Source organism: Lonchura striata, chromosome 24 (genome assembly GCF_046129695.1).
Source record: "Lonchura striata isolate bLonStr1 chromosome 24, bLonStr1.mat, whole genome shotgun sequence".
Classification (NCBI taxonomy): Eukaryota; Metazoa; Chordata; class Aves; order Passeriformes; family Estrildidae; genus Lonchura; species Lonchura striata.
Window position 1 is genome coordinate 6391817 of NC_134626.1, and position 28000 is coordinate 6419816.

Here is a 28000-nt window from a genome sequence, read left to right on the forward strand (position 1 = left end):
GAAGGAACATGACTGAGCCATTGCTCAGGAATTCTGCAGTGCCTTTCATCAGCCCCTGCCCAGCCCCTCTGCAGTCCCATGTCTGAGCTCGTGCCTGATGTGTCTTTGCCAAGGTAACCACTTTTTGGGCCAGTTTGTCACCAGAATGGGATTTGGGAAATCCTGCTGGCCCACCTGGCTTTTGATTCACTGTGCCTCATTCCCTGGGGGTGCTGGGACCCCTGGTAGTGTAACCACTACACTATGACATAATTACCTCCAGCAACCACATGTGCTAATTAGAAGGTGCTGTGTGCTTGCCAATAAAGCACTGAGTCAAACACAAGGATGTGAGTGGTTGGTGACTGAAATCCCTCCCAATAGCCACTGCCAAAGCAATGTCTGGTTCCCAGTCTCTTTGTTAACAAATGGAAATGGGAAGGAGTTTAAAACTAAATCACTTCTGCCTGTGGAAATGGGCTCACTCTTGACTTATCCTTATAACCCAGCAATTTCTTCCATGTTTTTCCTAATACTATTTTTTTTTTCCTCCTGAAATCCATACTGCAGTTCCTGAAGTGTTTCCTGTGCCTCTTTAAATTCCCCCCAGATCACTCAGCATTACTGAGGTATCTTGGGAGTATCTTGCACGTCACACACCTTGCTGCAGGGGGGACATTCCCCTCAGTGACTCACTCTGTGCTTCCTCACTCTCCATCCGTGGCAGGCACCTGGTGGCTCTTCTCCCTGGGGATCATGTTCTCCATGCCAACTTTCGGGCTGCAAATATTGACCAAAGAGTTAAAACTTGGGAAGAGGTGGGAGGCAACCCAGCATGTGGTGGGAGTGGGATGGATCCCCCAAGCTTTTCTAAGGAGAATGAGAGCTGTCTAAATGCTGGGAGCGGGCAATTTTCCATGTAAATCCATAATTGTGGGATTATGGATTATGACCAACTCATTTTACTTAAAATAAAACAAATACTTGGGGCATTCAAAACATTCAGGAAAACAGCAGGACACCAGGAAGTCTGTTCTACCATAGAATTCCAGAGTGGTTTGGGTTGGAAGGGACCTTAAAGCTCACTCCAAACCCCATGGGATTATACAGGTGTAAATGCTGCACCTGGTGCCTCCAGAACAAGGAGGAATGCAAATGGATGCCTGTACCTGCTGGTGCTGTACAGCTTGTTTGCCTTATACCTTATGCTTTAAATCCCAAAATTAACCAGGAAAGCATAAACTGGTGTGTGGGATCTGTTGGACTGCTGTATAAGCAGCTGACTTTAGTCTCCCCAGTGATTTGTGGGGGATCAGGCTGGGGTGTTTCAGAATTTGCTCCAATACCCCCCCACCCCCACTTCAGCAGGAGTCACCTTCCTCCTCACATGCAAATCAAGCTCTTATCCTTAGGATCCCCCTTAATGCAATGTTTCTGCATCTCCAGAGGCTTACGAGGAGCTGGGAAAAGTTTTTTTGTTTGGCTCAGTTCTAACCCAAGTTTCCCTTCCCCTTCCCCTTCCCTTCCCTCATGGTTTCCAGAGCTGTTAAACTGGTTGGGCCATTCCTGCAGGAAAAGAGCAGGCTTGGCCGGCATGGTTTTTCTGTCCAAGCCCTTGCTCAGCCCTTTCCTTCCCTGCCAGCAGGTTATTTATGGAGGAAGGGGTGGGAATGGTAAGGAATGCACTCCTGGAAGCTGCTGGCTTTCACATTTTTTTAATGCTTTTACTTTCAGTTCAATTTTCAGTTACCAGGGTCTGGTGATGCAGGTGCTAGGCCAGCCCCAGTTCACAACCCTTCACCTCAGCCTCAGGTTTTATTTATAATTAAAGTCTTTTCATCAACTCCCATCTTTGTTCTGTGATGGCAAATGGGGCTTACCAACACCATCTCCCCTTATCCCCCTCACATCCCTCTTGGCGTGAGAGAACCAACGCCACCTTCTCTTGTGTCCCTTGACTGCGTCATGGCAGTCTCCCAAATGCCATCTCCCCTCACTGAGGTCAGGGCTGTGACAGACCCAAGGCCATCTCTCCCCACATCCCCTCGCTAATCTCAGGGCTGTGAGTGAGCCAGTGCCACCTCCGTCTATGTCCTCACTGTCCTCAACACCATGTCCCCTCACTGAGCCCCGGGCTGTGAGGAACCCAGTCCCACCTGCCCTCACTGTCCGCAGTGGCACATCGCCTCGCGCTCCCTCACGGTCCCCTCGGGTTCCCTCACAGTCCCCTCACGGTTCCCTCACGGTCCCCTCGGGTCCCCTCGGGTTCCCTCACGGTCCCCTCAGGTTCCCTCACGGTCCCCACACGGTCTCCTCACGGTCCCCACACGGTTCCCTCGGGTCCCCTCACGGTCCCCACACGGTTCCCTCATGGTCCCCTCGGGTCCCCTCAGGTTCCCTCACGGTCCCCTCGGGTTCCCTCACGGTCCCCTCACGGTTCCCTCACGGTCCCCTCGGGTTCCCTCACGGTCCCCTCACGGTTCCCTCACGGTCCCCTCGGGTTCCCTCACGGTCCCCTCGGGTCCCCACACGGCTCCCTCACGGTCCCCTCGCGTCCCCTCACTGTCCCCACACGGTTCCCTCACGGTCCCCTCACGGTTCCCTCACGGCTCCCTCACGGTCCCCTCACGGTCCCCTCGCGTCCCCTCACTGTCCCCTCACGGTTCCCTCACGGTTCCCTCACGGTCCCCTCGGGTTCCCTCACAGTCCCCTCGGGTCCCCTCACGGTCCCCACACGGTTCCCTCACGGTCCCCTCGGGTCCCCTCACGGTCCCCTCGGGTTCCCTCACGGTCCCCTCACGGTTCCCTCACGGTCCCCTCGCGTCCCCTCACGGTCCCCTCACGGTTCCCTCACGGTCCCCTCGGGTTCCCTCACGGTCCCCTCACGGTTCCCTCACGGTCCCCTCGCGTCCCCTCACAGTCCCCTCACGGTTCCCTCACGGTCCCCTCGGGTTCCCTCACAGTCCCCTCACGGTTCCCTCACGGTCCCCTCAGGTTCCCTCACGGTCCCCTCACGGTTCCCTCACGGTCCCCTCGGGTTCCCTCACGGTCCCCTCACGGTCCCCTCACGGTCCCCTCGGGTTCCCTCACGGTCCCCTCACGGTCCCCTCACGGTCCCCTCGGGTTCCCTCACAGCTCCCTCACGGTCCCCTCGCGGGGTCACGAGGGTCCCTCCCCCCCCACGGGCGCCATTTGGGGCGGGCTGGGCTCGACCCGGCTGGGCTCGGCTGTGTTCGGCTCCGTTCGGCCGGGCTCGGCTCGGCTCCGTTCGGCTCGGCCGCGCCGGGCCGGCCCCTGCTCCCAGGGCGGGGCGGTGCCGTTGCCGGCCCGGGGCGGGCAGCGCCGCTCGCTCCCTCCCTCCGTCCCTCCCTCCTTCCCCGTGACCTCAGTTCCCGGCGGAGCGCGGCCCCAGCGCGGCTCGGCTCCGCTGTGCTCCCGCGGGGCCCGCTGCCCCCGCGCCCGGCCATGGCGCGCTGAGCGCCGCGGAGCCGCCAGCCCGGGGCCGGCCGGGGCAGCCGGCAGGACGGAGCCGGCAGGACGGAGCGGGCCCGGCGGGCGGGACGGCGCTCGGCCTGCGCCGGGCGGGCGCGGCGGGCGGCGGCGGCGGTGGGCGGAGGCGCCATGGAGCCGGCGGAGGTGAAGGACCGCATCCTGGAGAACATCTCCCTCTCCGTCAAGAAGGTGGGAGCGGGAGCACGGCGGGGGGCTGCGGGCAGCGAGCTGCGGTGCTGAAAAGACTGGGCCTGGGGACACCCCTGGGCTGGGGCTGTAGGAGTTGGGGGCAGCCCTGGGCTCCGGCGGGTCGGCCGGTGCTGTGCTCTGGTGGCGCTGGTGACAGGAGAGCCCTGGGGACTCTCCTTGTACGTGTGGGGACCTCCCTGTGCTGGGGCTGGGGACAGCCGTGGGGCTGGGGATGGCCCTGCTCTGCAAGCGCTCTGGGCCTGGGGACATCCTTGGGGACCCCTCTCAGCTGGTGCTGGGGACAGCTCTGGGACCCCTGACTGTCCTGTGGTTGAGGGTGGGGCTGTGGGCCTGGGGACGGCTCCAGGACAGCCGTGCGGGCTGTGTCTGCAGAGGTGCAGGGCTGGGGGACACTGCTGGGCACCCCCCAGACACACACCACTGCCATGGGTGTAGGGTTGAAGGACGGGACCCCATGTGTCTCCTGCCTCAGGTGTGGGGCTGGGGGACAATCCTACAGACCCTCACACCCGGGAAACATCCCAGGGATACTGATGAACTCTTGGACAGAAGTGTGGGGTCAAGGGCACACTGCATCCCCTTTGCCAGAGGTGGACACTTTTGGGAGTGTCCTTGGAGACCCCCTGTGCTGAGGGTGTGAGGTTGAACGCAGCTCTTCTGGTGGTGGGTATGGCACATCTGGAGTCTGGAGTCACCCTGCCACAGGGACACTGCCAGGGTCACCCCCAGGACCCTCTGTTTTGCTGACTGAGATATACTGGGATTCTCCTGCCTGGGATTCCCTGTTTCAAAGGACAGGATTAGGGAGACCCTTTTTCCTGGGGCTTTGTTCAGGAGGGATTTGGAGTCCAGCCTAAAACCATCTTTCTAGAGGTTCTCCCTCCAGCCAGGCATGTCCTGCGGGGGCACAGGATAGAGGGGCAAGACCTGGGACATGCTTCCCACGGACACAGGGGATGTGTGGTTCATTCCTGTTCCCTGCTCTGTGCCCTCAAAACAGGGCTCTGAATATGTGTCCTCTCACCTTCTCCTTGCTCCTCATTTCTCCTTGGATGGTTCCTTAAAGCCCATCCTGGTGGTGGAGACATCCGTGAGCTGTCACTGGGATGCTGAAATCCTTGGGAAGGCCAAAGGAGTGAGTTGTAAGGACGTGATGGAAGTTTTGGGTTGGCCCACACATGAGCTCCAAGCAACCTTGAAAGCAACCCCTGCTCCATTTGAGGAGGCAACGGGAGTTTCATTTGTGTTTGTCCCAGGTTTTGGGGCAAAGGCTGTCTGGACTTGCTGTTGTTTCTCCAGTTGTTGGGTTTCCTCTGCCTTGTGGAATAGATTTTCTGTGCTCTGCAGTGTGTCCTGACACATATTCATCCATGAAAACCTGTTTTATGAAGATCAGCATGAGCAAATTCCTGGTGCTACTAAGAAAGTGATGGCTGGACACTGTCTCTGGGATGTAGGATGGATGTACAAACCTCTCCCAGTTTTTTTTTGTCCATGGATGGCCCTGACCTCTGGTTTCTTGTATTTTTGTCCTCTAAGAATTAAGGATAATCTTGTATCTATCTGGAATCCGTGGATGTTCAGCCTGCTCTGAGCTCTGTCACAATGCTCTGCAATGCTCCTGCCTCCCTGTATCTATAAGGAATACAACTTCCTACACAGGATTGTTTGGACATAATTTATTTGCATGCAGAAAATCCTTGGAAGATCACATTTGGAAATGCTAAAAAATCAACATGTTTATTTTAACTAGTATTGTGATTGAAGAGGACTCTTCAACTCCAGCTCTGCCAGCACACCTTGGCCTACCCAATCCCTGCTAACTCCTGTCTTGGTCCAGCAGTGAAAATGTAGGGATTTTCTAATCCTGCCTGCTTATTCTTGTTCAGAGAAAAACTCAGGGAATTGTAGGAGCCTGCTTCAGGCTGATGGATTAATTTCTACCATCCCAGTGAAACGAAACTCAGGCCATGGTGAAATTCCACTCTGCTTTTTTACCCCCAGGATGCAGTTCTCCTTCCTCAGGGAAATTCATTATGGAGCTGTTAATTTTTCCCAGTGCTTACCTCTCCCACATCAGCCTGAAACCCCTGGTCCTCTTTTTTCCTGTGAGTGGCAAGAGTAAAGTACGAGTTTAAGGGAGCAAGTGGCTTTGTGCTGGGAAATCCTGCTCTCCGTCATCCTCGTCTTGAGTAACTCCTTGGCACTGGAATTGTGTCATGGGGCTTGGAGGAGTTTTCCAAGTATCCTGCCTCTGATTTCAGAAGCTTCCTTACAGTGTGGGTTGCTCACTCCTTCCTTTCACCAGCAATGCAGGTGTGCAATGGAGGATTTGGATGTGTCTATGGTGATGGTGGGGGTTTTCTTTTCTCAGCTGCAGAGCCAAAGGGGAGGAGACAATTTCATATTTTCATGGAGCTTTCCCAGGGAAGAGCACCCTGTGCTCAGCAGCCTCGGATGGGGAAGGAGAGGAGCAGCAGCACAGCCCTGGGAAGGGTCGGACACTCAGGCTGCACCTGTACTTGGCTGTGATTTCAGCTTTTAGCCCGTGCTGCTGGATTTTAGGGGTGGGGGATTGGTGCGTGTTAGAACCTTGGCTACTGAGAATTTTAGATTTATTGTGCTGACAGGCACTGATCCCTAAGAGAACACTGCATTTGACTTGAGGATGTGAAGAAGGCTTCTAAAATTGAATTATAGAACTGGGATTATGAGTGTGTGGATTTTGTACAACTCCACAGCAAAAAAATGCTTAGATTCCAAGCAAATCCCTCAAACCTCGATAAACAGGTCTGTTTCTCTTATTTTTCTGGAAAGACTTGAGGGATAGAGCACAGATGGAGAAGTGCCAAATGTGCTTAGAGAGGGTAGTTCCAACCTGGGGGGTTCTCTGTCTGGTTCCTGGGTACCCAGGGGGGCGAGATCAGTGGTAGCTCTGCTGTGGATTTCAGAGGTGTGAGGTTGGAGGTGTGAAGTCAGCCTCCACTGATAAAAGTGAGACAAAACACCTAACTTAGACAAAATAGGCTTCTTTAACCAGAGAGTTGTCAAGAGGTTTCTGCTCTTGGTGGCTTCAGGAGAGGCTGGGAAAGCTCAGCACCAGGGAGCTGCTTCAGTTGCAAGAAAATTGGGAGCATGGTTTTGATTTCCCAGCTACAGTTTGTCCTCTGTGTCCTCCCTGGGAGCTAAAGATTATTTCACAGTGTGATGCTTTCTGCACACATGGACAGTGTTGTGACTGTTTATTTTCCCCTTTCCCACTCAGTTCCCCTTCTGCAAAGAGGGCTGTGCTCCAGCTCAAATTACTGCATAGATTGATGCCTAACCCTTGTTTTTTGTGAAGATTTAGGGCTTTATTGGGGCAGAAGGCTGTGGTTGGGCATGTTATGGCTCAGTGTGCAGGCTCTTGTTCACTCAAGTGCTTGTTTCCTTCTAGGAGATGATGCTGTGTGTGGTGGCAGTGGGATGAGAGCAGCTTCCTGGTGCTGCCCAGGTGGAATCTGAACATACCAGAAATGCCAACAACTTCAAATCCATCCTTGGCCAAACATCTCCTGGTAGCCAGGAGCTGTCACAGGTTCCCTGGTCCATGAAGCTGGTGGTTTGTGTTCTCTTGGGTTTCCCTGAATATTCCCTGGGCTCAGGAGGAGTTTAGTGCTCTCCTACCTGGGATTAGGTGGTGAAAATGCAAAGTCTTTAGTGTTATTGTGGACAATTCCAGGAGCTGAATGTAAAACCAGAAGAGAGGTTAGAATCACAGATTTTGGGACTCCTCTGATTTTCAGGCCTTTCTTCTGGCTTTGAAGGACACACATTGCCATGAGTTCTGGAGCAGCTAATCCTTGGTGCATGTCAATCAGGTGGAGTAGTGGTTTTTGCTGACATTGCAGGAGTTCTTGCCAAAATCTCTGGCTCTGCTCTGTTTCTGCATTACTTTGGGAAGGTTTCCACTGCCCTCACAGCAAGTTAATGCAGAGCCTTTGCTGCCTGTCTCCGGGTTGGATTTTTAGCCCTGTACCTTTGAAATGGCTTTGCAGTCTCCTAAGCTGCTGAGCTCTGCCTTGTAACACCTCTGCTTCTCCTGAGGGAGGGTGGGTTTGGGCATGGCTTAGAGCCCCCGTGTCCTGGAGAGGAGCAGGGAGTGCTGGAGTGGAGAATCCCTACTCAAATCACGTAGGGAATGTGCTCATCTCTGCCTGGCTGCATTTATTTAGCCCAGCACTGAGGCAGCAGTTCTGAGATGTGAAAACAGTGAAGCGATCTCTTGCATTCTGCTCTCTTTTGAGAAACACCTCTCTGTCTCAAAGACCACAGGGGTTTTATCTCTGCCAGGGACTTTCCTCTTGTTCACTCACATCTCCCCAAGCCACATCTGTTGCTGCTGCTGGGACCACATGAAGAGGGTAGCCCTGCATGTTCCTTTGCCACGTGTCCCAGGTTTCCCAGCTGCCAAAAGCCTGGGGTTGAAGTAGCAGCAATCTCATGGAGTTCCTGAGTTGTCCATGAAGACAAGACACAGGAGTCACTCAGGTGCTTTCAGCAAGTCTACAGATGTGTTTTGGTGGGCCTCCAAGGGCTTTGTCTCTTTGGTGCTGTGGTTCTACTCTCATCACAGCTGTGTATTGCTTGGATTGCTTGAGTATTTCAAGGTTTATCTGTTTAGAAATTCCTCTTGCCTCATCCCAGTGATCAGGAAGCTTCCCTGCCTGGCCATCCAGGAGCTGCTCTGGTTGTCACACTCGCACCACCACAGGGCTGGTGATGATCCAGAGTTCATAATCTATAGTTTCAAGGGAATTGGGTTCTGCAGGTACCTAAACTGATGTTTGTCCTCCATAACACCCAAAATCAGCTCTGGAGCTGAGGGTGAACAAGCCTGTGATAACATTTTGGGAATTAAAATATATCGTTTGTTCTCCTCCCTCTAACACAAAGCATTTTGCTGGGAGAGCAGCCGGTTTAGGAGGGTAAATTTGGCTGTGGTTTTCCCAAGGAGCTAAAGGAAAGCCTCCAAGCCTCTCTGCCTCTGATTGCACAATTTTGGTGGCTGTTAAGTGATTTCAGCTTTCCCCACTTCTGGTGAGCTCGTCCAAGAGGTGTAACTGAATTAAGCAGGGGCCAGAGGCCATGGGTGGTGGGGAGGGACTCGGAGCTGCGGTACCTGGTGTGTGAAGGAGCAGCAGCTCCCTGGGAGAGCAGCACTTTGCTTGCTTCTGGTGTGTTTGCCACTGGACTTGTTTTATTTTTTTTTCCCATAAATCTATTTTTTCTGTTATGCTGAGCATGTGATCTTCCCACCTGCCTTTGGTTAGCTCAGGGACCCCTATTCCCCTGCAGCCAATTCTGTACTCAGCCGCTGCTCTGCTTGCTGTGACAGAGGAACAGGATGCTCCCTAAAAATTCCCACTGGAAAAAATCCTATCCTTGTCTGAGCCACACGTGTGTCCAACCTGCTGCAAGCTTTGCTGCTTAGAAACAGTGAAGGAAAGCCCCAGAAAAGCCCTGGGGGGTGTGAGCTGAGATGTGTCTGTGTCCCAGGGGGTGACAATCTTGCTGGCATTGGATTGGGAATGCTTCAAAGCTCAGTGTTTCCAGCAATGAGCAATTTTGCTGTGGGCTTCAGCTTCACTTTGGTCAGGCTCCTGTCCCTCTACATCTCCAGGTTGCTCTACTGGCACTCGTGGTACCTTCCAAGTGCTGATGCTCTGAATGTGCCTGGTGAGTTTTTCTGGAAAAAACCCCAAGATCAAGGTGAGGTGCATGAAGTGGGAATCTGGGAGCTGAGGCCAGTGCTGATTTTTAGGAGTTTTGAGTCAGATCATGTGTGTGACCTCCAAAATGTCCTGCTAGAGCTGGAGTTTTAGGGCTTTGTGTTGTGCAAGTGTGTGAGGAAGACTAATGCTCCTGCCATGGCATTCAGCCTGCTTTTATGGATGGTATGGAAAACTAGGACTTTTCCAGGCACAGGAGTTCAGCCTCCTCTTTATCCATTTGCTGTTGTACTCCCTGAGCAGGTGTGAAAGTGTCAGTTCTGAGGTGTCTGTCCTGGCCTTCCTGTGTGTCTTCCCTCGAGCTGTCATTGCTTTGGACAAGGTCAGTTGCCCTTTCTTGTGCTCTCTGGAGCTCCAGGATTGCTTCTGAGGGTGCTCAGCTCTTCCAGCTGGAGCAAACCCCTCACCTCAGTCCATGTGCTGTGGGTGGGAATGAGGGCTTTTGAAGCACCTCTCATCCCTCCCATCCCAGTTAAGGAGCTGAGGAATGCAAAGGGTATTTGTTCTTCTTCCACCCTGTTTGTCCTGCCAGGGAAATACCAAGCAGAACAAATGAAATAGAATTATGTTGGAAAGCTGCTGGTGAAACATCTGCAGGGCAGATTTACAGAGGGAAAATGTGAACTCAGTTGAGCTGTGACCAGCCCTGAACAGGTCAGGAGACTATTTCAGTATTCCATTGCATTTTTAGAATTACTGAAGGGATTTCAAAACCACCACAAGAATGATTAGATTTGGGAATGGGCTTTCAACAGCACCTCCCTGATTATTTGTTGGCTTCCCTTGCAACACAGGAGCTCTGCAGATCAGCCTGGAAATGTTCACACTCATTGAGAACCGCTGCAGTAATAGGTTATAAAATTGTGCAAGGAAGAGCCTCTCTCATGCTTGCCAGTGTGGGGTGGGGTGTGTCACTGCTAGAAAAATGAACTTGTGATTGATAAACAGCAATTAAATCCTCCTCCTCGGTGGGAAGAGGTGCAAGTGTTTCCCAGTGGCAGCCAGGTCTGTTCCTGTTGGACAAACACCTGCTCTCCCAGGTGTGTTCAGCTCATGGCTGGGCTGTTGTGGCCTTCTCCCTGAGCAGGTTCTGTCCCAGGAGTGCTGGTGCTCAGACCTGGCTGGGGCTCTGGAGTGGTCCCAGTGGATGGATGGCTGGGATGCCTTCTGCATGCCAGCAGGGCTTCTTTTGGCCACAGGAATGTCTATAAATAGCCTTGGGTCGGGGCTCCAGGCATTGCTGTGCCCTCCATCCGAGCCAGCCTTCAGCCCTTCCTTCTGGATTTGAGGCACAGAGGAGAAGAGGGGAAAAGCATCTCTCTGGAAACCCAGGGATGGTGCTTTTGACCCAATTATTTGCCTCCTTCCTGATCTCCCTGGCTCCAGCCCAGCTCACTGCTGTGACATTGCTGTGTCAGGAAGCTGCTTTGTGGATGCTTCATGAAGTTTGGTCACCACCTCCCAGACAGGTCTGACTGTGGAGGGAAAGGCTGGTTCAATTATCCATGTGTGTTTTATAACAACCTACAGGAGACTCCACATAAACACTCTATTAAATGCCATTTTTTTGGGGCAGTGCCACATCACTGCTGCTATTACTGCACTCAGGCAGGTGCTGGGATCATCCCTCATTATGCTCATTGTGATTTCTACAAATTTCTACAAATCTAGGCATTGGATCTTTGAAAAACAGTGCAGCTGGAATTTGTTTTCCAGTTGGGAAAGCTGTTTCATCCTAAATTTTCTCTGTGTGTCTTCACCCTTCTTCCTGAGCCAGAAGCACCTCCCCATCAGCTTTTGCAAGTCTTTCCCCACCCTGGCTGGAGGGATGACTCCACCCAGGAGATCCCAAGGCTTGCTGTGTCTTGTTTCCTCCCTGGACAGGGTAACTGGGCAGGGATTCACATGGCTGATGTCTTTTGGGATTTGTGCTCCAGTGAGCCGTGCCTGCCCTTGGCTAAGCACGGGAAGCCTTTGGTGTTTATTTTGGAGAGATGCTGGGGATGGCACCGTCCTTGGGTGCAGCGCTGTATGGGGACATGGTGGCACATCTCAGTGGGAGTGAGCCCTTGTGGCTTCCCTGTGACCCACAGCTCCTCAAGGGCCGTGACTCGGAGTGCCAGAATCTCGATCCCAAACTGCTGAGCACGTGTTTCCTACCCTCTGGGCTGGTGTGACCCCATGACTGAGCAAAGCAGTCACAGCAGCCCATCATGTGGTCCCTGATGTGCCACAGGTTGAGCCTTTTGGGGTGGGTTTGCTGTGGTATGGCCATGGGGCCAGGTTTTCCAGCAGCCTCCCAGGAAGGGGGATGCAGGGAGAGCTGGTTTGTGCAGAGCAGGAGGCTCAGTTCTCCTTGCAGAGCAGCTAAAAGGGACACCAGCCCTTGGTGTAACATAGAACGAGCCCTTCAAAACCTAAACCCCTTCCTGGGGGAAGATTGGGATTTTCCAAGGAAGAGAAATCCATTTTTGAGGTGGATACAGCTGCCATTTGCTAATAGTTTGCACCCTTGGATGACAGGAGCGGATCAGTCCATGGAGAGGAATTGGAGCTGTGCATTGACTGCAGGAAGGAGCATGACGAAGTTCTGAGTTATTTTGGGGGAAAGGAGGAAAGAAAAAAGAGGAAATACTTCTATTTCCTCATCTTTTTTGCTGCCCAGGCTTGGAGTGTCTCTGTCACGAGGAATTCCTCCAGTCAGAGGCACAGACAGGCTCCAAGTTCCCTCCAAACAGACCTCCCCAAGCTGTGTCTCCTTTTATTCAGTGGTGAGCTAACAAAATGCTTGATTTATTCTTGTTTCCCTCAGCTGTTCCCCACAGCTGCATTTCCCCAATCCAGCACAGAGGCTGCAGAAACACCCAGAACCTCCTCCAAGGGCACCCCAGCTCCCTGCAGAGCCCACAGCCTGGCTGGGACAAGTTGGGAATTTCTGCCTTCAAGTGCTGGCTCATGTCCTGTGAGATCTTTGCTTCTGCCTCAGTTTTCTCAAAAATGGGATAGTCTAGTGAGCTCCAACTCTTGGAGATCATCCCTATGACTTCATCTATCCATCACCTGAGGGATATGGCTCTAAATTATAGATTTATTTCTTCCTCTGGTGTTCTTGCTGCAGCTTCAAAGACTGGTTGCAAGTACCTCCTGAATTTTTTCTTAAATAGTGGGATTTTGGGGCATTTTCCTCTCTGTGTCAGTCTGGGCTGCCTATGAATACTGGGAATCTTCTGGAAAAGTTTCCTCCCAGAAATGGATAGGTGCAGTTGAGCTGAAATGTTCCAGGTCTCACCTGGGTGTTGTGAGAGCCCCTGAGGATGCCCAGAACACCCACAGGTGCCTCTGCAATCATCACCTGGTTGTGTATCTGCTTCCCCAGGGGACTCACCTGCTGGGACAGGGACAGGGACAGGCAGAGCAGGGCTGTGCCATCGGGCAGGGAGCTCTGGCTGTCATTCTCCAGGCTCAGCAGTTTTCTCTCACTTAAGGGCTGGGACCAGCTCCATGCAGGAACACGCCCGGCTCTGCCATCTTACCTAAGAGCTCCAGGGGGATTCAAGGTCTTCAGGGTGTTGGAACTCGATATGTTCATACTCTTAAAAGTGCTGTTGGGATCAGTTCCCAGGGACCCCGGGGTGTTCTCTGACCCCTGGGTAAATGCACATCAAGACTGGATGATTTTTCCAGAAGGAGCTTCTCTAGTAATGATTCTGGAGGAGAAACCTGTTTTGGGGGACTTGACAAGCACAGTAATGTCAAGTTTTTGGGTTTTACACATCTATGATCTAGTGGGGTTTGGCAAAGACATGTCAGGTCACTAAAATAACATATATATTGTCTCTAATATTGTTGTGGCTCAGCTGAGCTGTTCATGTGCATTGCCAGCAAACAGCCATGGCCTGTCCAGCTGAGATTACATCCCAGGAGAGTAATCTCCCTGCCTGGATGGAGAGTGTGTGAGACAGGACCTAAATAGATCCCTAAGCTCTGGGGGCAGGAGGAGGCCTGTGGGTCAGCTGGGAAAGGATTCAGGATTTGGGTCCAAGGGGATTTCTAGGATTTCTAGCCAAACTGAGGACAGGCCTCATCCATGTCAGAGCCAGAAACAGAGCAGAGCTGGGGTTTATTTCTGCTCTGAACCACTTTGTGGTGGCTGCAGAGGAACCTCCAGACCCTGCTGTTGTGTTGGCTGGTAGGGAAGAGGCTGCTCACCATGAGGGAACTTGGTTGTGCAGCCACCACAGCACTGCTGGGCTGTGAGATGTGGGGACTCTGGGCAAGGGTCTCCCTGTAGTTACTGCCTTTAGGGTACAGCTACACCCTGTAACTAAAACCTGCAACAGGGCTTAGGAAGCTGAGAGATCACAAAAAACTGTTCAGTGCTGGATATGAGCATTTTGGCACCTCTACCTGCTCCTTGTGGGCTGGAGAAGGCCATTCCAGCCATCTCATCCCTTCTTTTTGCAGCTGCAGAGCTACTTTGCTGCCTGTGAAGATGAGACACCGGCCATCAGAAACCATGACAAGGTCCTGCAGAGGCTCTGTGAACACCTGGACCACGCTCTGCTGTACGGGTGAGCCTGGAGCCCATCTCTGGGATGCTGCTCTTCCCCATGGAAAAAGCCTGGTGTGGAGCCTTAGCATGGGGAAAGCATCTAGGCAGGGATTGGGGTGGAGATAATGAAGCTTTTGCTTAATTTTCCTTTGGGATTTTTCTTCCTCCAGACTGCAAGATCTTTCCTCGGGGTACTGGGTGCTGGTGGTTCACTTCACACGCCGGGAAGCCATCAAACAGATTGAAGTGCTGCAGCACGTGGCCACCAACCTGGGACGCAGTGAGTATTCACAGTGTCCCCCAAAGCTCTGGCTTTGGGGACACTTGGGGAGGCCCAGGTTGTGCTGAGGAGTTGGGGCTGCTGGCAGATCGAGGGAGCCATTGGAATCCAGGTTGCGGGCAAAGGAATCACAGAATCATTAAAGTTGGAAAGGACCTCTAAGATCATCGAGTCCTACCATTAGCCCAGCACTGCCATGTCCACCACTAAGCCACATCCCCAAGGGCTACATCCACATGTGGTTTGAACATTTCCAGGGATGGTGATTCCACCACTTCCCTGGGCAGCCTGTGCCAAGGAGGTGGGAGTCCTGCCATGACCGTGTGAGGTCTCTGGAAATAATGTCACTATGCTTCAGGGTCAGGCACTGAGGTGTAGCCTGGCTTCTGCTGTCCAGAAACCCAAGAGGCTGTGCCCTCAGGAAGGGTTCCAGACAGATGGGAGTCTTGTGGGGCCATGACCTCAGAAAGAGTTCCTTGCAGAGGGTAGCACTTGGGAAGGATGGGAGCCCTGTGGGGCCATGCCCTTGGGAAGGGTTCCTGGCAGATGGGAGCTCTGTGGGGCCATGCCCTTGGGAAGGGCTCCTGGCAGATGGGAGCTCTGTGGGGCCATGCCCTTGGGAAGGGTTCCTGGCAGATGGGAGCTCTGTGGGGCCATGCCCTTGGGAAGGGTTCCTGGCAGATGGGAGCTCTGTGGGGCCATGCCCTTGGGAAGGTTTCCTGGCAGATGGGAGAATCCCCTCTCACCCCACATCTTGCTGTAGCAGTCATGTGTGTGATTCTGCATTTTCCCTGCTCCGAGTTGTCCATAGCAGATGTTTGGGATGATCGAGGCCACTTTTGACACAGGACCGTGCCTAGATCCTCTGTGCCTGCTTTTCCAAACAGCTGCTTTGTCCTGGGCCTGTGCTGGTGAGAGCAGAGCTGAGCACAGGCTCTAATGTCACCTCTCTCTGCACCAGAATTTGTGTCAAATCTCACCTGGGCTGATTCACAGCGATTCTCCCTCTGCTTCTCCCATCTCCTGTCATTGCTGACAGGGCTCCCATTTTGCTGGAGAGACACAGCTGTGTGGCTACTTCTCCTGTCTCTCACCAATTTTACTCCAAATCATTAATCTCTCAATGTCATTTCCCCCTGCGTATTTCCCTCATAATTGCTCCCCTCAAATGATAAGAATGAATGATCTGAGGGGTTTTAAGTAATTAATGACTATTTCTAGGCTTGTGTTACTTCTCAGGTGTTTCCAGATAAATCTCTCTGCTGCTCTGCTTCCAGGCCGGGCCTGGCTATACCTTGCCCTCAACGAAAATTCCTTGGAGAGCTACTTGAGGCTGTTCCAGGAGAACCTCAGCCTGCTGCACAAGTACTATGTCAAGTGAGTATCCCAGCTCCTTCTTTGGGCAGCATTTGACATCCCTCCTTGTCAGAAGCCAGCCTGAATTTGCCAGCGGGGGACAAGCAGTTGATCAGGGTTTGATTTTTTTCCTTGTGGCATTTATGTGGTTAATTTAAAGGTCCTAGATGTGAACACATTGTCCTCTTATCTCTATGAGGCCTTGCAAACATTTCTCCTAGTTCCTGCTTTTACTCTGCAGTCCCCTTTATATTTTTCCATTATTTCCAAGCTCTTGTCCAGGCACCCAGCTTTGCTGGACACTTGGAAATGTGGCTGTAGCTCAGTTTGTGGACAGCACATAGTGGCTGCCCACAGAGGGAAGGAGTGGGCTGCCAGCTCCAGGGCTGATCTATGGCAGCCCCAAGGAAACAGAAGGGCCCTTGTAGCTGCTCCTCCTCTTTCCCTCATCTGTAAAGCTCTTTTGTTCCTCCCTGCGGCAGGAACGCCCTGGTCTGCAGTCACGACCATCTGACCTTGTTCTTAACACTGGTGTCTGGACTGGAATTCATCCGCTTTGATTTGGACCTGGTGAGTGTTTGATCTCTTTTCCTGGCTCTGGAAGAGTGGGAATGTGGAGCAGGGGAAGTCCAGGGTGGGACAGATCCCTCTGCTTAGACCAGGGTGGATCTTCTGCTGGAAACGTGATGCTGATGATTTTGGGAAAGACTTTTAGGTCTTTGGGGATCCAGCAATGGGATTTATTTCTGTTGCTCAGTTCTTCACTGTTTGGAGGAGAAGCAAGGCAGCTGCAGGGCAGATTGATGGGGATAAAGGAGCTGAGCTCTGCAAGTGTGATACAAAACCCCGGTGTCCCTCCAGAAAATACAAATCCACAGGATAACCCTTGGTAAAACTGCTGGGTTTTCTCTGAGATGGACACTGAGAAGGGACCTTCAAGGGGCAGTTCCCACCGTTTTGATGGGGTGGCATTTCCCCCCCAGCTGTGCCAGTAACAGTGACACTGGAGCCTGACTCTGAACACGTTCCCTGCCCTGCAGGATGCTCCATACCTGGATCTGGCCCCGTACATGCCGGATTACTACAAGCCTCAGCACCTGCTGGACTTCGAGGAGCGCCTGCCCAGCTCCGTGCACGGCTCCGACAGCCTCTCCCTCAACTCCTTCAACTCTGTCACCTCCACCAACCTGGAATGGGACGACAGTGCCATTGCTCCATCCAGTGAGGGTCAGTGGGTTTTGAGGACAGTGTGGACAGGGCTGTGTTCTTCCCATATCCCCTTCAGATAAGGCAGCAGATTTTAGACTGGAAGAGACCAAAGCAGGAGACCCAGCAGCCAGGCTGGGAGTCTGTCCTGTCTTACATCCTTGGGAGACAGGACAAGGGGAAATAGGTTTAAACTAAGAGTTTTAGACTAAAAGATGGGAAATTTAGATTGGGTATTAAGAAGAAATTCTTCCCTGTGAGGGTGGTGAGGTGCCCAGAGGTGTACAGGGTGCCCATGGAAGCTGTGGCTGCCCCTGGATCCCTGAAAGTGTCCAAGGCCAGGTTGGATGGGACTTGTAGCCTCCTGGGATAGTGGAAGGTGTCCCTGCCCATTGCAGAGGGTGCAGTTAGGTCAACTTTAAGGTCCCGACCCAAACCATTCTCTGCTGATTCTATGCCTCAGACTGGGAGAGAAGGACATTCCCTGCAGGCACCCCAGGCCACATTCCCATCCTGGGGGTTTTAGCAAGAACTGGAGGACTCTCCCCAGAGAGTAAAGGCCAGTCCTGTATCTGAATGTGGCTTCCAGGCCAGCAGGGACACAGGGCTGCAGGGGAGGTTTTTAACTGTTTCACAGTCCACAGATGCACATGTGCAGGGGAGTAGTTTCCTGAGTCTCCTCTGTGTCTTCAGTCTGGGAGAAAGATAGCCAGTGGTCTCAGAGGTGTTGGTTTTTCCTCTTGATACATCTTGAGCAGCCTGATAAATTGTCTTACCCACCCCCTTAGCCTTTCAGAGAAGCTGGATGTTATTCCTGATGACCTGGGCAGACATGTACCTTGTGTCTGCACCATGAATCTGCTGCACCCAGAGCAGGGAGCTCTCTTCCTAATCCAAAATGCATTGGCCCTGTCTTGGTTTTTATGTCAGTTTGAGCAAAAGGGATTGTGGAATAGAATTGCATTGGAATGAACTGTTAAATGGATGCAGGGAATTTGGGACTGAGCCCACACACAGATGGGTTTCCTTGAGACAAGAGTCACCAGTTGCCTTTTATGAGCAAGACAGAGCCTGCAGGTATTAAAGATGCTGAGAATGAGCAGCCTGGGATGGGCATTGGAGTTGTTTTAACAAAGGACTTGGAAGCACAGCACTGGTTTGGTCTCACCAAATCTGCACTCAGGAAAGGGTTTGATTTTAGGGACTTACTCATGCCAAATCTCCAGTGTCCCAGGGAAGCTGGAGACAGCACAAGGAACCTAGAAATAGAAATCACAGAGGGAGGTTCTCTGTCCCCAGAGATTTGACATAAGCAGCTGTTGTGCTGCACCTCTGGGTTTGCATTCCTGCTCCTCCCTCAGCAGAGCATGTCTTGTGCCAGACATCTCCTACCTGTCCCTATCACTGGGTGTCCCCAGCCTTCTGGTGGTTGTCTGCTTAAAGCTCAAGAAAAGAGGGCTTTGGAGTAGAGATTCAGGAGATTTTGGAGATGGATTTTGGGTTTGGCATCATCTCAGCCTATGTGTCCAGGCAGTGGCTGTGCTCTTGTGTCTCAGTCTCCCCATGCACAGAGGGATTTGGTGCTGACATAGGAATGCTGGACCAGGACCCAGGAGGTCAGGAATTGCTGCTGCTCCTCTGGTGTGGAGGAATTTAACTTTCCCCTGTAACTATTACCCTGCTCATCATTTCAACAGGAGCATGTCTCTACCCTGAGAGTGTAGGTGGAACTGGGGATTGTAGGATCAGAGGACAAGTTTTCCCCTTTAATCAGATCCCTGGCTTTGCAAACATTCATGAGTCAAACATCACAATATCTATGGGAGGTAAGTGTGAAGTGGGAAACTGAGGTGCAGAGAAATTAAATGGCTTCCCAGAGAGGATCAAGTCCTAGGTGACACTGTTTATCTGGTTTAGCTTCCCAGCAGCTTGAATAATGGGGCTTTCACCCTTCCCTGGTCCCTTTGTAGCTCCCATAACACTGGTTGTTCCAGAAGGAACAACCATTAGTGCAGCTGGTTTCCATTCACATCCACATTCCCTATTTTCTCTTGTGTTTCAGATACCAGTGGGCAATTGTTTTGTTTCTCCCCATTCCCATCTCCCTCCCCAAATCCCCTTCACACTTTCCCCTCTCCCCACTTCCCTCCTCACTACCTGTATTTCTAATCCTGAGTTTTATCCCTCATTTTTGTAGATTATGATTTTGGAGATGTCTTTCCAGCAATGCAGACCATGCCCAGTAGAGACTGGGAAGGTGGGACACACTCATCTCTTACAGCATTTTTGTTTTCTCTCTGCATTGCTGCCCCCTGAGCTTGCTGCATGTTCCCATGTTTGTTTCTTTAACAACCAACTGCCCTGTCCTGATGGAATTCCATACAGGCTCAAAATGTGGGATGTGCCAGCTGCCCTCATGCTATGGATTTCCTCTTTGGGGTAAAGCACACAAGATGCTGACTGAAAAAATGATCCACTATCATTGGTTTCCTGAAAGCCCTGGAAAACAGCTGAAGTAATTCTGCTGCCTTTAATTTTGGGCATTTTGCAGGGATTAGTTTGGGAGGTTTTGTTTTCCCTGGATCATTGTGTCCCATGTCAAAACTTCTCCCATGAAACCAGAATATCCAGCACATGGCCATGCTCAGTTTAGGTCACTACATTTGTTATTTTTATGAATTTTACCACTTGTTAAACTCACTTACCAGCTACCTCTGGCCAAGAAGACTTGCCCAGTTAAAGGAATTTGTTCTTCCTCTGCATGCAGCCCCTGTGCATGTCCTCCACTGGAGCAGCATCCTCTCTGCTTCACCCCCAGAGGAAACACACCCACACTCCATCATTTGCAGCTCAAAGCTGGATGGAGCCTGATGGAAGCACCCAAATATTTGGGGACTATTTGGGTAAATCTGCCTGAATTCCATGTGGATTGCTCTCGGGCTCTAACACGCTCCCTCTTACTTTCTTTCTTACCCCAAGCACAGGGATGTCACAAAGGTGGTTTAACCTGTTTCTATAGGGTACAAACCAGATTTCCAAACCCAGGGTGCAGCCAGCAGCTCCAGTGGGAGTGTTGGGTGGAGGCTGAAGCCCAGGGATGCTGGGGGAAGGCAGATCCCTCTGAATTTGAGGATTTAAAACCCGATTAACTTCCCTGGTAGAGCTCACACTCTCCCCGCTCCAGGGCCACTCTTTCAGTGAGAACAAAGTGGAGTTTTGAAATCATGCAGCACGAACTGGCTGGGTTAGAGTTTTACAAGAGGTTTCATTTTCCTCCTCAAATCCTACACTCCAAATCAGTCTGCCAGGGCTGTGGTTCTCTTCCCAAGGTGCCTTTTTAGCTGACTGTGGAAAGGAATCAGAATCATGGAATGGTTTGGGTTGGAAGGGACCTTAAAGATCATCTCATTCCAATCCCTTGTCATGGGCAGGGACACCTTCCACTAGACCAGGAATGGTGCTGGAGAAGAGAAGGGCATGGATAACTTTCCTTTAACTGTGATTTTGGATTAATAATAGTCCAAGCATGACTCCTGCAACCCTTCTCCACTGCTCTTTTTCCATCTGAAGACTAACACGGGCCCAGCTGTTTGTGCTCTGCCCTGTCTGTGCCGCCTGCTGAATGCTGTGTCCCCTCTCCAGCACGCTCCAGCCCCCATGTGTATCTCATGTGAGCAGAGCAGAGCATCCAGCTCCATCAGGATTGCTGCTCCATGGGCTTGGCTCCATGTCTGCCCTTCCAGCTGAGCAGGCACCTTCCCGTGGCCATGGCAGGGGAGAAGCAGCAGCCTCGTGGCTTGCTGTCACCTTGCTCAGGAGCAGTGGCCCCAGGACCCCTCAGACTGCTTCCACAGACACCACCTCTGCTCTCTGTTGTGTCCAGTCATTCTCTGAGCTGCAGAGGGGGTGCAGGGTCTCACACTGGCCTCCCTGTCCATCCTCACCAAGAGCTGCTGGCACTGCCAGTGGCGTGGTGCCCACACAGTGCCCCGAGCCCCCGGTGCGTGGCTTGGCTTGATCTGGCTGTGTCCAGGAGCCCGAGCCGGCGCTGATCCTCTCTTCCATCCTGTCCTGCAGACGGGGACCTGACGGACACGCTCAGCTGCCCGCGCTCTGCCGCCTCGGAGGCCAACGGCGGCAGGGCCGCGGCTCGGAGCCCCACGCAGCGCCACAACCCCTTCAACGAGGACAGGGCCGAGGTGCCATCCTCTGCCGACACCACGCCGGTGCACGCGGCTTCCCGGGACAAGGCAGAGGCCACCCCCGAGGGAACAGACCAGTCCGAGAGCTGCACAGAGCTGGAGGTCATCAGGTAGGGACACAGCTGCTGGCCTCGGAAGAGGCGGCACCTCTTGTTGAGGATGCGCCACCTCTTCTATCCCAGCGAGGACGGTCTGTGCGCTGCAGCCTTTATTCAGCCCCGTGGGGCTGGGCTGGGTCCCTTGGGCAGATTCCACATCACCCCCTTTCCCTGCCAGTGTGCGACAGAGGGCTCACAGTAATCCGTGAGCGTTTATTTGGAGCTCTCTCCAGCTGGTGGCAGCTTTGCAGCAGCTCTGGGGCTTGGATCTTTCTTGTCTCCCATCCTGCCCCTCCTCCTGTTTGTCAGTGAGCTGTGGTCGAACCTGTCACAGGAGATGCCTCTGCAGAGCTCTTGGCTGGGGTTTGGGTGTTTGACTCCAGCAGGGGAGATTCCCCAAGGGATCCCTCAGAGCCCTCAATCCAGACAAAGAGCTCAAGGCTCTGTCTGCTCACACCCATCGATGGGGACTCCCCAAACCCGCCCAGCAGGGCTGTGCTGGAGCAGAGCAGCTGGGTTTTGCACATCATCCCACATGGGAGACACAGGGAAGGGGAGCACTGGGCTCACTTCCCAAACGGGGGTGACCTGGCAGCAGTTTGGGTGCTGTAGGTGCCAGAGCACTCCTGCAGCACATCCTGGTGTGCTCCAACCTGCATCTCCCTCTCCTGGCCGGTGGAGACACGGTGTTGCCACCTCCAGAAACCTTCTCCCTTCGCAGCTTCTTGATCTCAGCCACATCACTCCAGTGCCACAACCATTTGTGATCCCTTTACAGCTGAAAGAAAGCCCAAGGTGCTGTGTCAGCAGTGACACCTCTTTCTAGGATAGGTAGGAGAAAGTGCCCATACCTTGTCTCATGAAAACTGGCACAGGGATGGGGGCTCTACACGGCTACACACTAAGTGATGTTGCTGATTAGAAGGATTTGTCTGCAATAGGGAAAATTGTGAAGGAATGTTGTTGGACCTCCCTGCGTATTGCAGAGTCTAAACAGGCACAGTGGGTGACGTTCTTCTCTCCCACAGGTTAGCCAAGAAGAAGAAGACAGGCAAGAAGAAGAAAGTGAAGCCTGAGGAGGCCGTGAACAACCCAGCACCTGCAGCGCCCGAGACCAGCGGGGACAGCGGCATCAACGGGCTCAGCGACAGGGAGGAGCCCCCGAGGGACGGGGAGGGGGACAGGGAGGAGCTGCCAAGGGCCGGGGGTCCCGCTGCCCCGGGCGGGCCGGAGGAGGGTGGGGAGCGCGCTGCCCTTGGCCCGCTGGCCCTGCGCATCCCCGAGATGAAGGACACATCCATGGAGAGCGTGGGGCAGCCCCTGAGCAAGGTCATGGACAGGCTCAACGGGCAGCTGGACCCCGGGGGCTGGAACGCCGCCCTGGAGCCCCCCGGGCAGCCCTTTCGGACCGGCACGCCAGGGGAGACCCCAGATGGATCGTCCTCTGGCGACTTCAGCGAGGGGATTTCAGCCCCCATGGACTTCTACCGATTTACCGTCGAGAGTCCAAACACTGCTGCACCAGGTGGTGGCCACCATGACCCTCCAGGGCCTGGCCAACCGCCACATGTTTCTAGTAGCCCTGAGGCTCCTGAAGAAGAAGAAAGCAAAGAGGGAGAAGCAGTTGGGGCAGTAGAGGAGTCTGAAAGAGCGAGTGATGATCCTCAACCTAGCCAGACAGAAACCACCAACCCGCAGGCTCTCTGTGAGCCCAAGAAGGAGCAGCCCAGCCCTTCCCTGAGCAGCGCTGAGGACTCTGGGGTGGAGGAAGGGCAGGGCAGCCCCTCGGAGCTGACACATCCCTCCGAGTTCAGGTGAGGATGGGTTTGCTCACAAGGGAGAGCATCTTCAAAACAATCTTGAGCTCAAGTTGACACCTTTCTGTTTGTCCTCGGTTTGGGGGGCAAAGCCCATCCTTCTCCAGGATGAAGAGGAGGCACAAAGGGTCAGGAAGAGAAAGCCTTGGGGAGCTAACAAGTGCCCAAATAATGGACATGCTCAACAAGGAAGGGGATTGCCCTTCCTGGACTCACCCAGCCTCACATCCATGTCCATCCTCTGCTGTCTTTCTCCACAGGGTGGATAACAACCATCTCCTCCTGCTGATGATCCACGTCTTTCGGGAGAACGAGGAGCAGTTGTTCAGGGTAAGGGATCTCCATCAATCAAAGGATCAGCTCTGTGCCTGCATCAGCCCAGGGCTGAGAGCTCCTTCCTTTCCATGCAGATGATCCGAATGAGCACGGGGCACATGGAAGGGAACCTGCAGCTGATCTACGTCCTGCTGACAGATTGCTATGTGTACCTGATCCGGAAAGGTATCTCATCCTTCAGTGGCAGGGAGGGAGGCTCCATCCATGGCCTGTCCATTAATTAGGCCATCACTGCCTTCACTGCCAGCTCCCTTGAGTCCCATGGTCACAGCAAGGAGCTCAGATTGACTAGTCCCCCAGGAGCCCTGGGACACGTGTCCCGTGGCTCTGTGCTGCCTGGGCCATGGTTTGGTTTGCAGGTGCATTGCTGCTGCTGCAGAGGGGGTGCTTTGCCCCCCTTCATGTGGCTGTCTGTGTCTGTGCCAGGGGCAGCGGAGAAGCCGTACATGGTGGAGGAGGCCGTGTCCTACAACGAGCTGGATTACATCTCGGTGAGCCCAGCCAGGGGGGCAGCTCTCACCTGTGCAGGGGTGAGGGTGTGTTTATGTCCATGGAGAGTGTTCTGGACAGTGAACCTTTGAGACTGGGAGAGCTGGCAGTGATGCCCCTTCCAGTGCCACCTCTGTGGGTGCCCACCTTGCTCATGTCTTTGCATGAGCAGCAGAGTGACCACTGGCCCTCTCCCTGGGGCTAGAAGCCCTGTCAGCCCTGCTCTGTTGCCCCTCATCCTGTGCCTGGCCTTCCTAACCATTCTGTGTGGCACAGGTTGGGCTGGATCAGCAGACAGTGACCCTGGTGTGCACCAACCGGAGGAAGCAGTTCCTGCTCGACACTGCCGACGTGGCTCTCACTGAGTGAGTGGGGAACTGGAGCGTGGAACTCCGGAATTCTTGGACTTGGGGACAGTGGGAGACTCCAGAGACAGCCCTTCACGACAGTCCTGGCACCCGTGAGGGGGTTGGGGGCTGGTTTGATGCCACTGGCTGAACCCAGCTGATAGCTGGAAATGCCAAGGATGAGCTCCAAGGCCTGTCCCCAGGTCTGTGTGTGTGCTGGCAGCTCGGGGAGGTGACCATCAGGTCATACAAGGATTTGTGCTGGGATGAGTGAGCACCTCCCGGTGTCATCTGTTTCCTTTGCAGCCTCCCGTCACCTTTGCTCTGTAGGTTGATTTTGCGACTCTGTGGTCTGGAAGACCAGAGGCCCATGGTTAAGGGGAGCCCCTTGGGCACCAGAGTGTATGGGGGAGACAAGGGGCTGTTTGCCCCAGCCTTGTCAGAGATCTCTGCCTCCCTCTCAGGTTCTTCCTGGTCTCCTTGAAGTCAGCCATGATCAAAGGGTGCCGGGAGCCCCCTTATCCCAGTATCCTCACGGATGCCACCATGGAGAAACTGGCACTTGCCAAGTTTGTGGCACAGGAGTCCAAGTGTGAGGTGAGTTTGGATATCACCGCCATCACTGCAGGTGATGAAGGCTCACAGGAGACTCCCTTGACTTCTCCTGGTTCTTACAGGCCTGCAACGTGGTTGTGCGTTTCTACGGCCTCGTTCACTGGGAGGATCCCATGGATGAGGCGCTGGGACCTGCCAGCAGCAGCTGCTCCTCTGCAGAGCCCGCCATCACCAAGGACGGCGTCCTGCACTACAAGGCAGGCACCTCCTACCTGGGCAAGGAGCAGTGGAAGCCCTGCTTCGTGGTGCTCAGGTGGGCACTGGGGCTGTGGGGCAGGGCTGGGGTCGGACAGGGCTCTTGGGAGAAGGTGCTGGGAGCAGTTTGCTGCCCGAGAGCTCCCTGGGAGGTGGAGAGGACTCATCTACCCACCTAAAGGGGCCAAGCCACCAATTTGGTGACTAAAGCCACCATTTGTGAGTGCCCAACAGCAGGAATGTGACCCCACAGGGCTGTGGGGGTGGAGGGCAGGGCAGGACTGGGTGTGGGACAAAAGGCAGGGGATACCAGAGCTGGGCTGACTCCGGTTACCCCTCTCTCATCTTCCCAAATGGCAGCAATGGGATCTTGTACCAGTACCCAGATCGCACGGACGTCACCCCTCTGCTCTCCATCAACATGGGGTGAGTGGCTGGTAGGACACAACACCCAGACTACTCCATGGGGATCTGGGGAGCAGGAGCTATTTGGGATGTCCAGAGGGAAGTTCCAGGCTGGATCATGACCTGGTCTGTGCTGCAGGAATCCCAGCTGCTCATGCCTGGGGGCAGGTGCCCATTTGTTTTGGCTCCAGGGCATGCCACTGGAAATGGGCTCATTTCCTTCCTTGGATGGGGCCTTGGCCTCTGAAGGGTGATGCAGCCCTCTGGGAGACCCACTGTGCTCAACTCCAGCTCTCCTGCAATGTCAGGAACCTGGAGATGGTCCATGGAGCAATCCCAGGGGATGTCATGGATGGGAAATGAGTGTTTGTTGGGAACAGGGGTGAGGTGCTGCCCAGGGAGGGCAGTCAGAGGCTGTTTTCAGGCTCCTGCTGGCCCATCCATCCCGCTCATCTCCATCCTCCCCCTCTCTCCCAGCGGCGAGCAGTGCGGGGGATGCCGGCGCTCCAACACCACCGACCGGCCCCACTCCTTCCAGGTGATCCTGACGGACCGGCCCTCCCTGGAGCTGAGCGCCGACAACGAGGAGGACATGGCAGACTGGATGCAGTACTTCTGCCAGGCTGTCTCCAAAGGGGTGAGCTGGGGACAGGCCCCGAGCGTGGGTGCTTCAGCCCCCTCCTTTGCTCAGAGCCCCTTTGGCGCTGCCGAAGGGAGCAGGAATGTCTGGCAGGACGGAGCAGGCAGCTTTATCCTGAGCCAGGAGGGTTTCCCCACAGGCCACCCCGTGGAGATGGGGCTTCATCATGCCAGGTTTTACCCCCTTCCCCACCCCACGCAGGTGATCCCCCAGGGCGTTGCCCCGACGCCGTGCGTTCCCTGCTGCCTGGTGCTGACGGACGAGAAGGCTTTCACGTGCCACGAGGACTGCCAGACCAGCTTCTTCCGCTCGCTGGGCACCGCGGAGCTGACCGACGTCACCGCCGTCTCCACGGAGGCTGGCAAGGAGTATTGCATCCTGGTGAGGGCAGGGCTTTGGACCCCCGGCCCGGGGCTGGGCGAGCACCCAGTGCTGACACCTGGCCCCTCTCTCGGTTTAGGAGTTTGCTCAGGACAGCAAGGAGTTCCTGCCCCCATGGGTCCTGTATTTTAGTTGCACTACGGAACTGGAGAGGTTTCTGTCAGCACTGAATGTCGCGTGGAGGAACATCTACCAGGTGAGCCTGTGGGCCTGCCTCACACCCTCATCGAGTGAGGGAGGGCAGAGGGATGAATTTGTCCCTGCAGGGTGAACCCAGATGTCCCACAAAGGGCAGGAGAGCCAGGGAGCTCCTCTGGGTCCATATAATCACAGGATGTGGGATTTAGAGCCTGGCAAGACAAGCCATGAGCACCCAGAGGCTGGCAAGGGGAGTGGGAGGAATGTGGGTCAGCCCCGCTGTCACCATAACCATGTCACAGGCTGCTTGCCCATGTGGATTTGAGGTGATTTTACAGCAAGAGGGAGACGTGACTGTTGATGTCCCCCCTCCTGACTCCCCACACCCATGTTTCAGGTCGATCTCCAGCACAAGGCCATTCTGGATGCTGCTGTGAAGAAGAAATGCGAGGATGCCCAGAGCCTCATCGACAGCGCCTGGCAGCGCAGTGACAGCCTCTGCCGGGGACGGGCCGAGCGGGACCCCTGGTGTTAACCCTGCCCAGGGGAGGACAGCTCACGGGGGCCCATTTTTGGGGATCAGGGCCTGTATTGGGCTAACTGGCACCCCAAACCCTCCTGCCATCGCTTGGTCCCCACCAGGGCCATGCCTGCAGCGTGGACCCCGCGCTCTCCACCGAGCCAGGGACATCCAGAATGGTTTGGGGAGCAGCCAGACGCTTCACCACCTGCACCTTCCTCCTTGTCCAGCTGCCACGAGGCAAATAATTTGCCTTTCACAGAATAATGTCCCAGTAGTAGTGAGGGAGAGGGTGGGAGCAGAGTGAGCTGGGACGAGCATCGCCGTTCTGGTGGGGAGCAGGACTGAGGACTTGTTCATTCTCGAACAGGGTCGGGACGAGGTGGGAACACTCGATCGCCACCGTGCATGTTTTGTTGCTCATACAATCACCGCTGTGTTGGGAGGAGGAGTCAGCACCTCCCCACCTCCTGGAGAGTTCACCTGGAGCATCCGGACACCACTGAGCCACTCTCAGCCTGTCCAGGAGATAAGAGGTTAAGGAAGAAGGAACAGGGCCAAATATTTGGCTTAAAAATGGTTTTAGGACATCTCAGCGGCCGGTTTGTGGTTTGAATGCTGACCCTGTGCACTGGGGAGAAGAGATGGAGTCCCACGTTCTTCAGGTGTCCTGAGGGACATTGTCACATTGGTGGCTACCACCAAACACGTCCCCATCTCCTCAGCTCACTGCATCCGAGGCCAGTGAGGACCCATCGCCACTTGGGCTCCACAACGAGCACTTTGGGGCACAGCCCCAGCTTTTAAATAATATTAATAACAATAATAATAACCTGGAGACCTTCTCATGTAATATAAGTTCACGGGGCCTTTTTGTGGGAGGAAACTTACGTGACTGAATGTATATGTACATACATCTGCTTCCTTTTCCCCCTCCCCAAATAAATAGACCTTGGTAACTCAGCCTTGCC

At 54.0% G+C, this 28000-nt stretch overlaps 1 protein-coding gene across 5 annotated transcripts; it reads left to right on the forward strand.

Annotated features, from left to right (window-relative positions):
* The first annotated feature begins 3545 nt into the window (after positions 1-3545).
* PLEKHM2 (pleckstrin homology and RUN domain containing M2) lies at positions 3546-27992 on the forward strand. 5 transcript variants are annotated; one of them, XM_021537881.2, is made up of 21 exons: positions 3568-3660; positions 9344-9399; positions 13917-14023; positions 14175-14284; positions 15562-15661; positions 16123-16210; positions 16681-16867; positions 19044-19103; positions 20924-21158; positions 22175-22960; positions 23224-23293; positions 23374-23464; positions 23726-23790; positions 24065-24153; positions 24600-24732; positions 24813-25003; positions 25306-25371; positions 25828-25987; positions 26192-26371; positions 26451-26567; positions 26907-27992. In XM_021537881.2, exons 2-21 carry the CDS (start codon positions 9391-9393, stop codon positions 27042-27044), a joined length of 2982 nt encoding a protein of 993 aa, XP_021393556.1. In that variant the 5' UTR covers positions 3568-3660; positions 9344-9390; the 3' UTR covers positions 27045-27992. The 5 variants fall into 5 exon arrangements, with proteins under 5 accessions (XP_021393554.1, XP_021393557.1, XP_021393556.1 ...); XM_021537879.2 differs by lacking the exon at positions 9344-9399 and having other exon boundaries at positions 3546-3660; XM_021537880.3 differs by lacking the exon at positions 9344-9399 and having other exon boundaries at positions 3575-3660; positions 13923-14023.
* Positions 27993-28000: the final 8 nt, after the last annotated feature.

Coding starts and splice junctions, on each gene's coding strand:
- PLEKHM2 (XM_021537879.2), top strand. CDS start 3,601: ATGGAGCCGGCGGAGGTGAAGGACCGCATCCTGGAGAACATCTCCCTC. Junction 23,465..23,725: donor TGTGTACCTGATCCGGAAAG/GTATCTCATCCT, acceptor TGTCTGTGCCAG/GGGCAGCGGAGAAGCCGTAC. Junction 25,372..25,827: donor CTGCTCTCCATCAACATGGG/GTGAGTGGCTGG, acceptor CCTCTCTCCCAG/CGGCGAGCAGTGCGGGGGAT.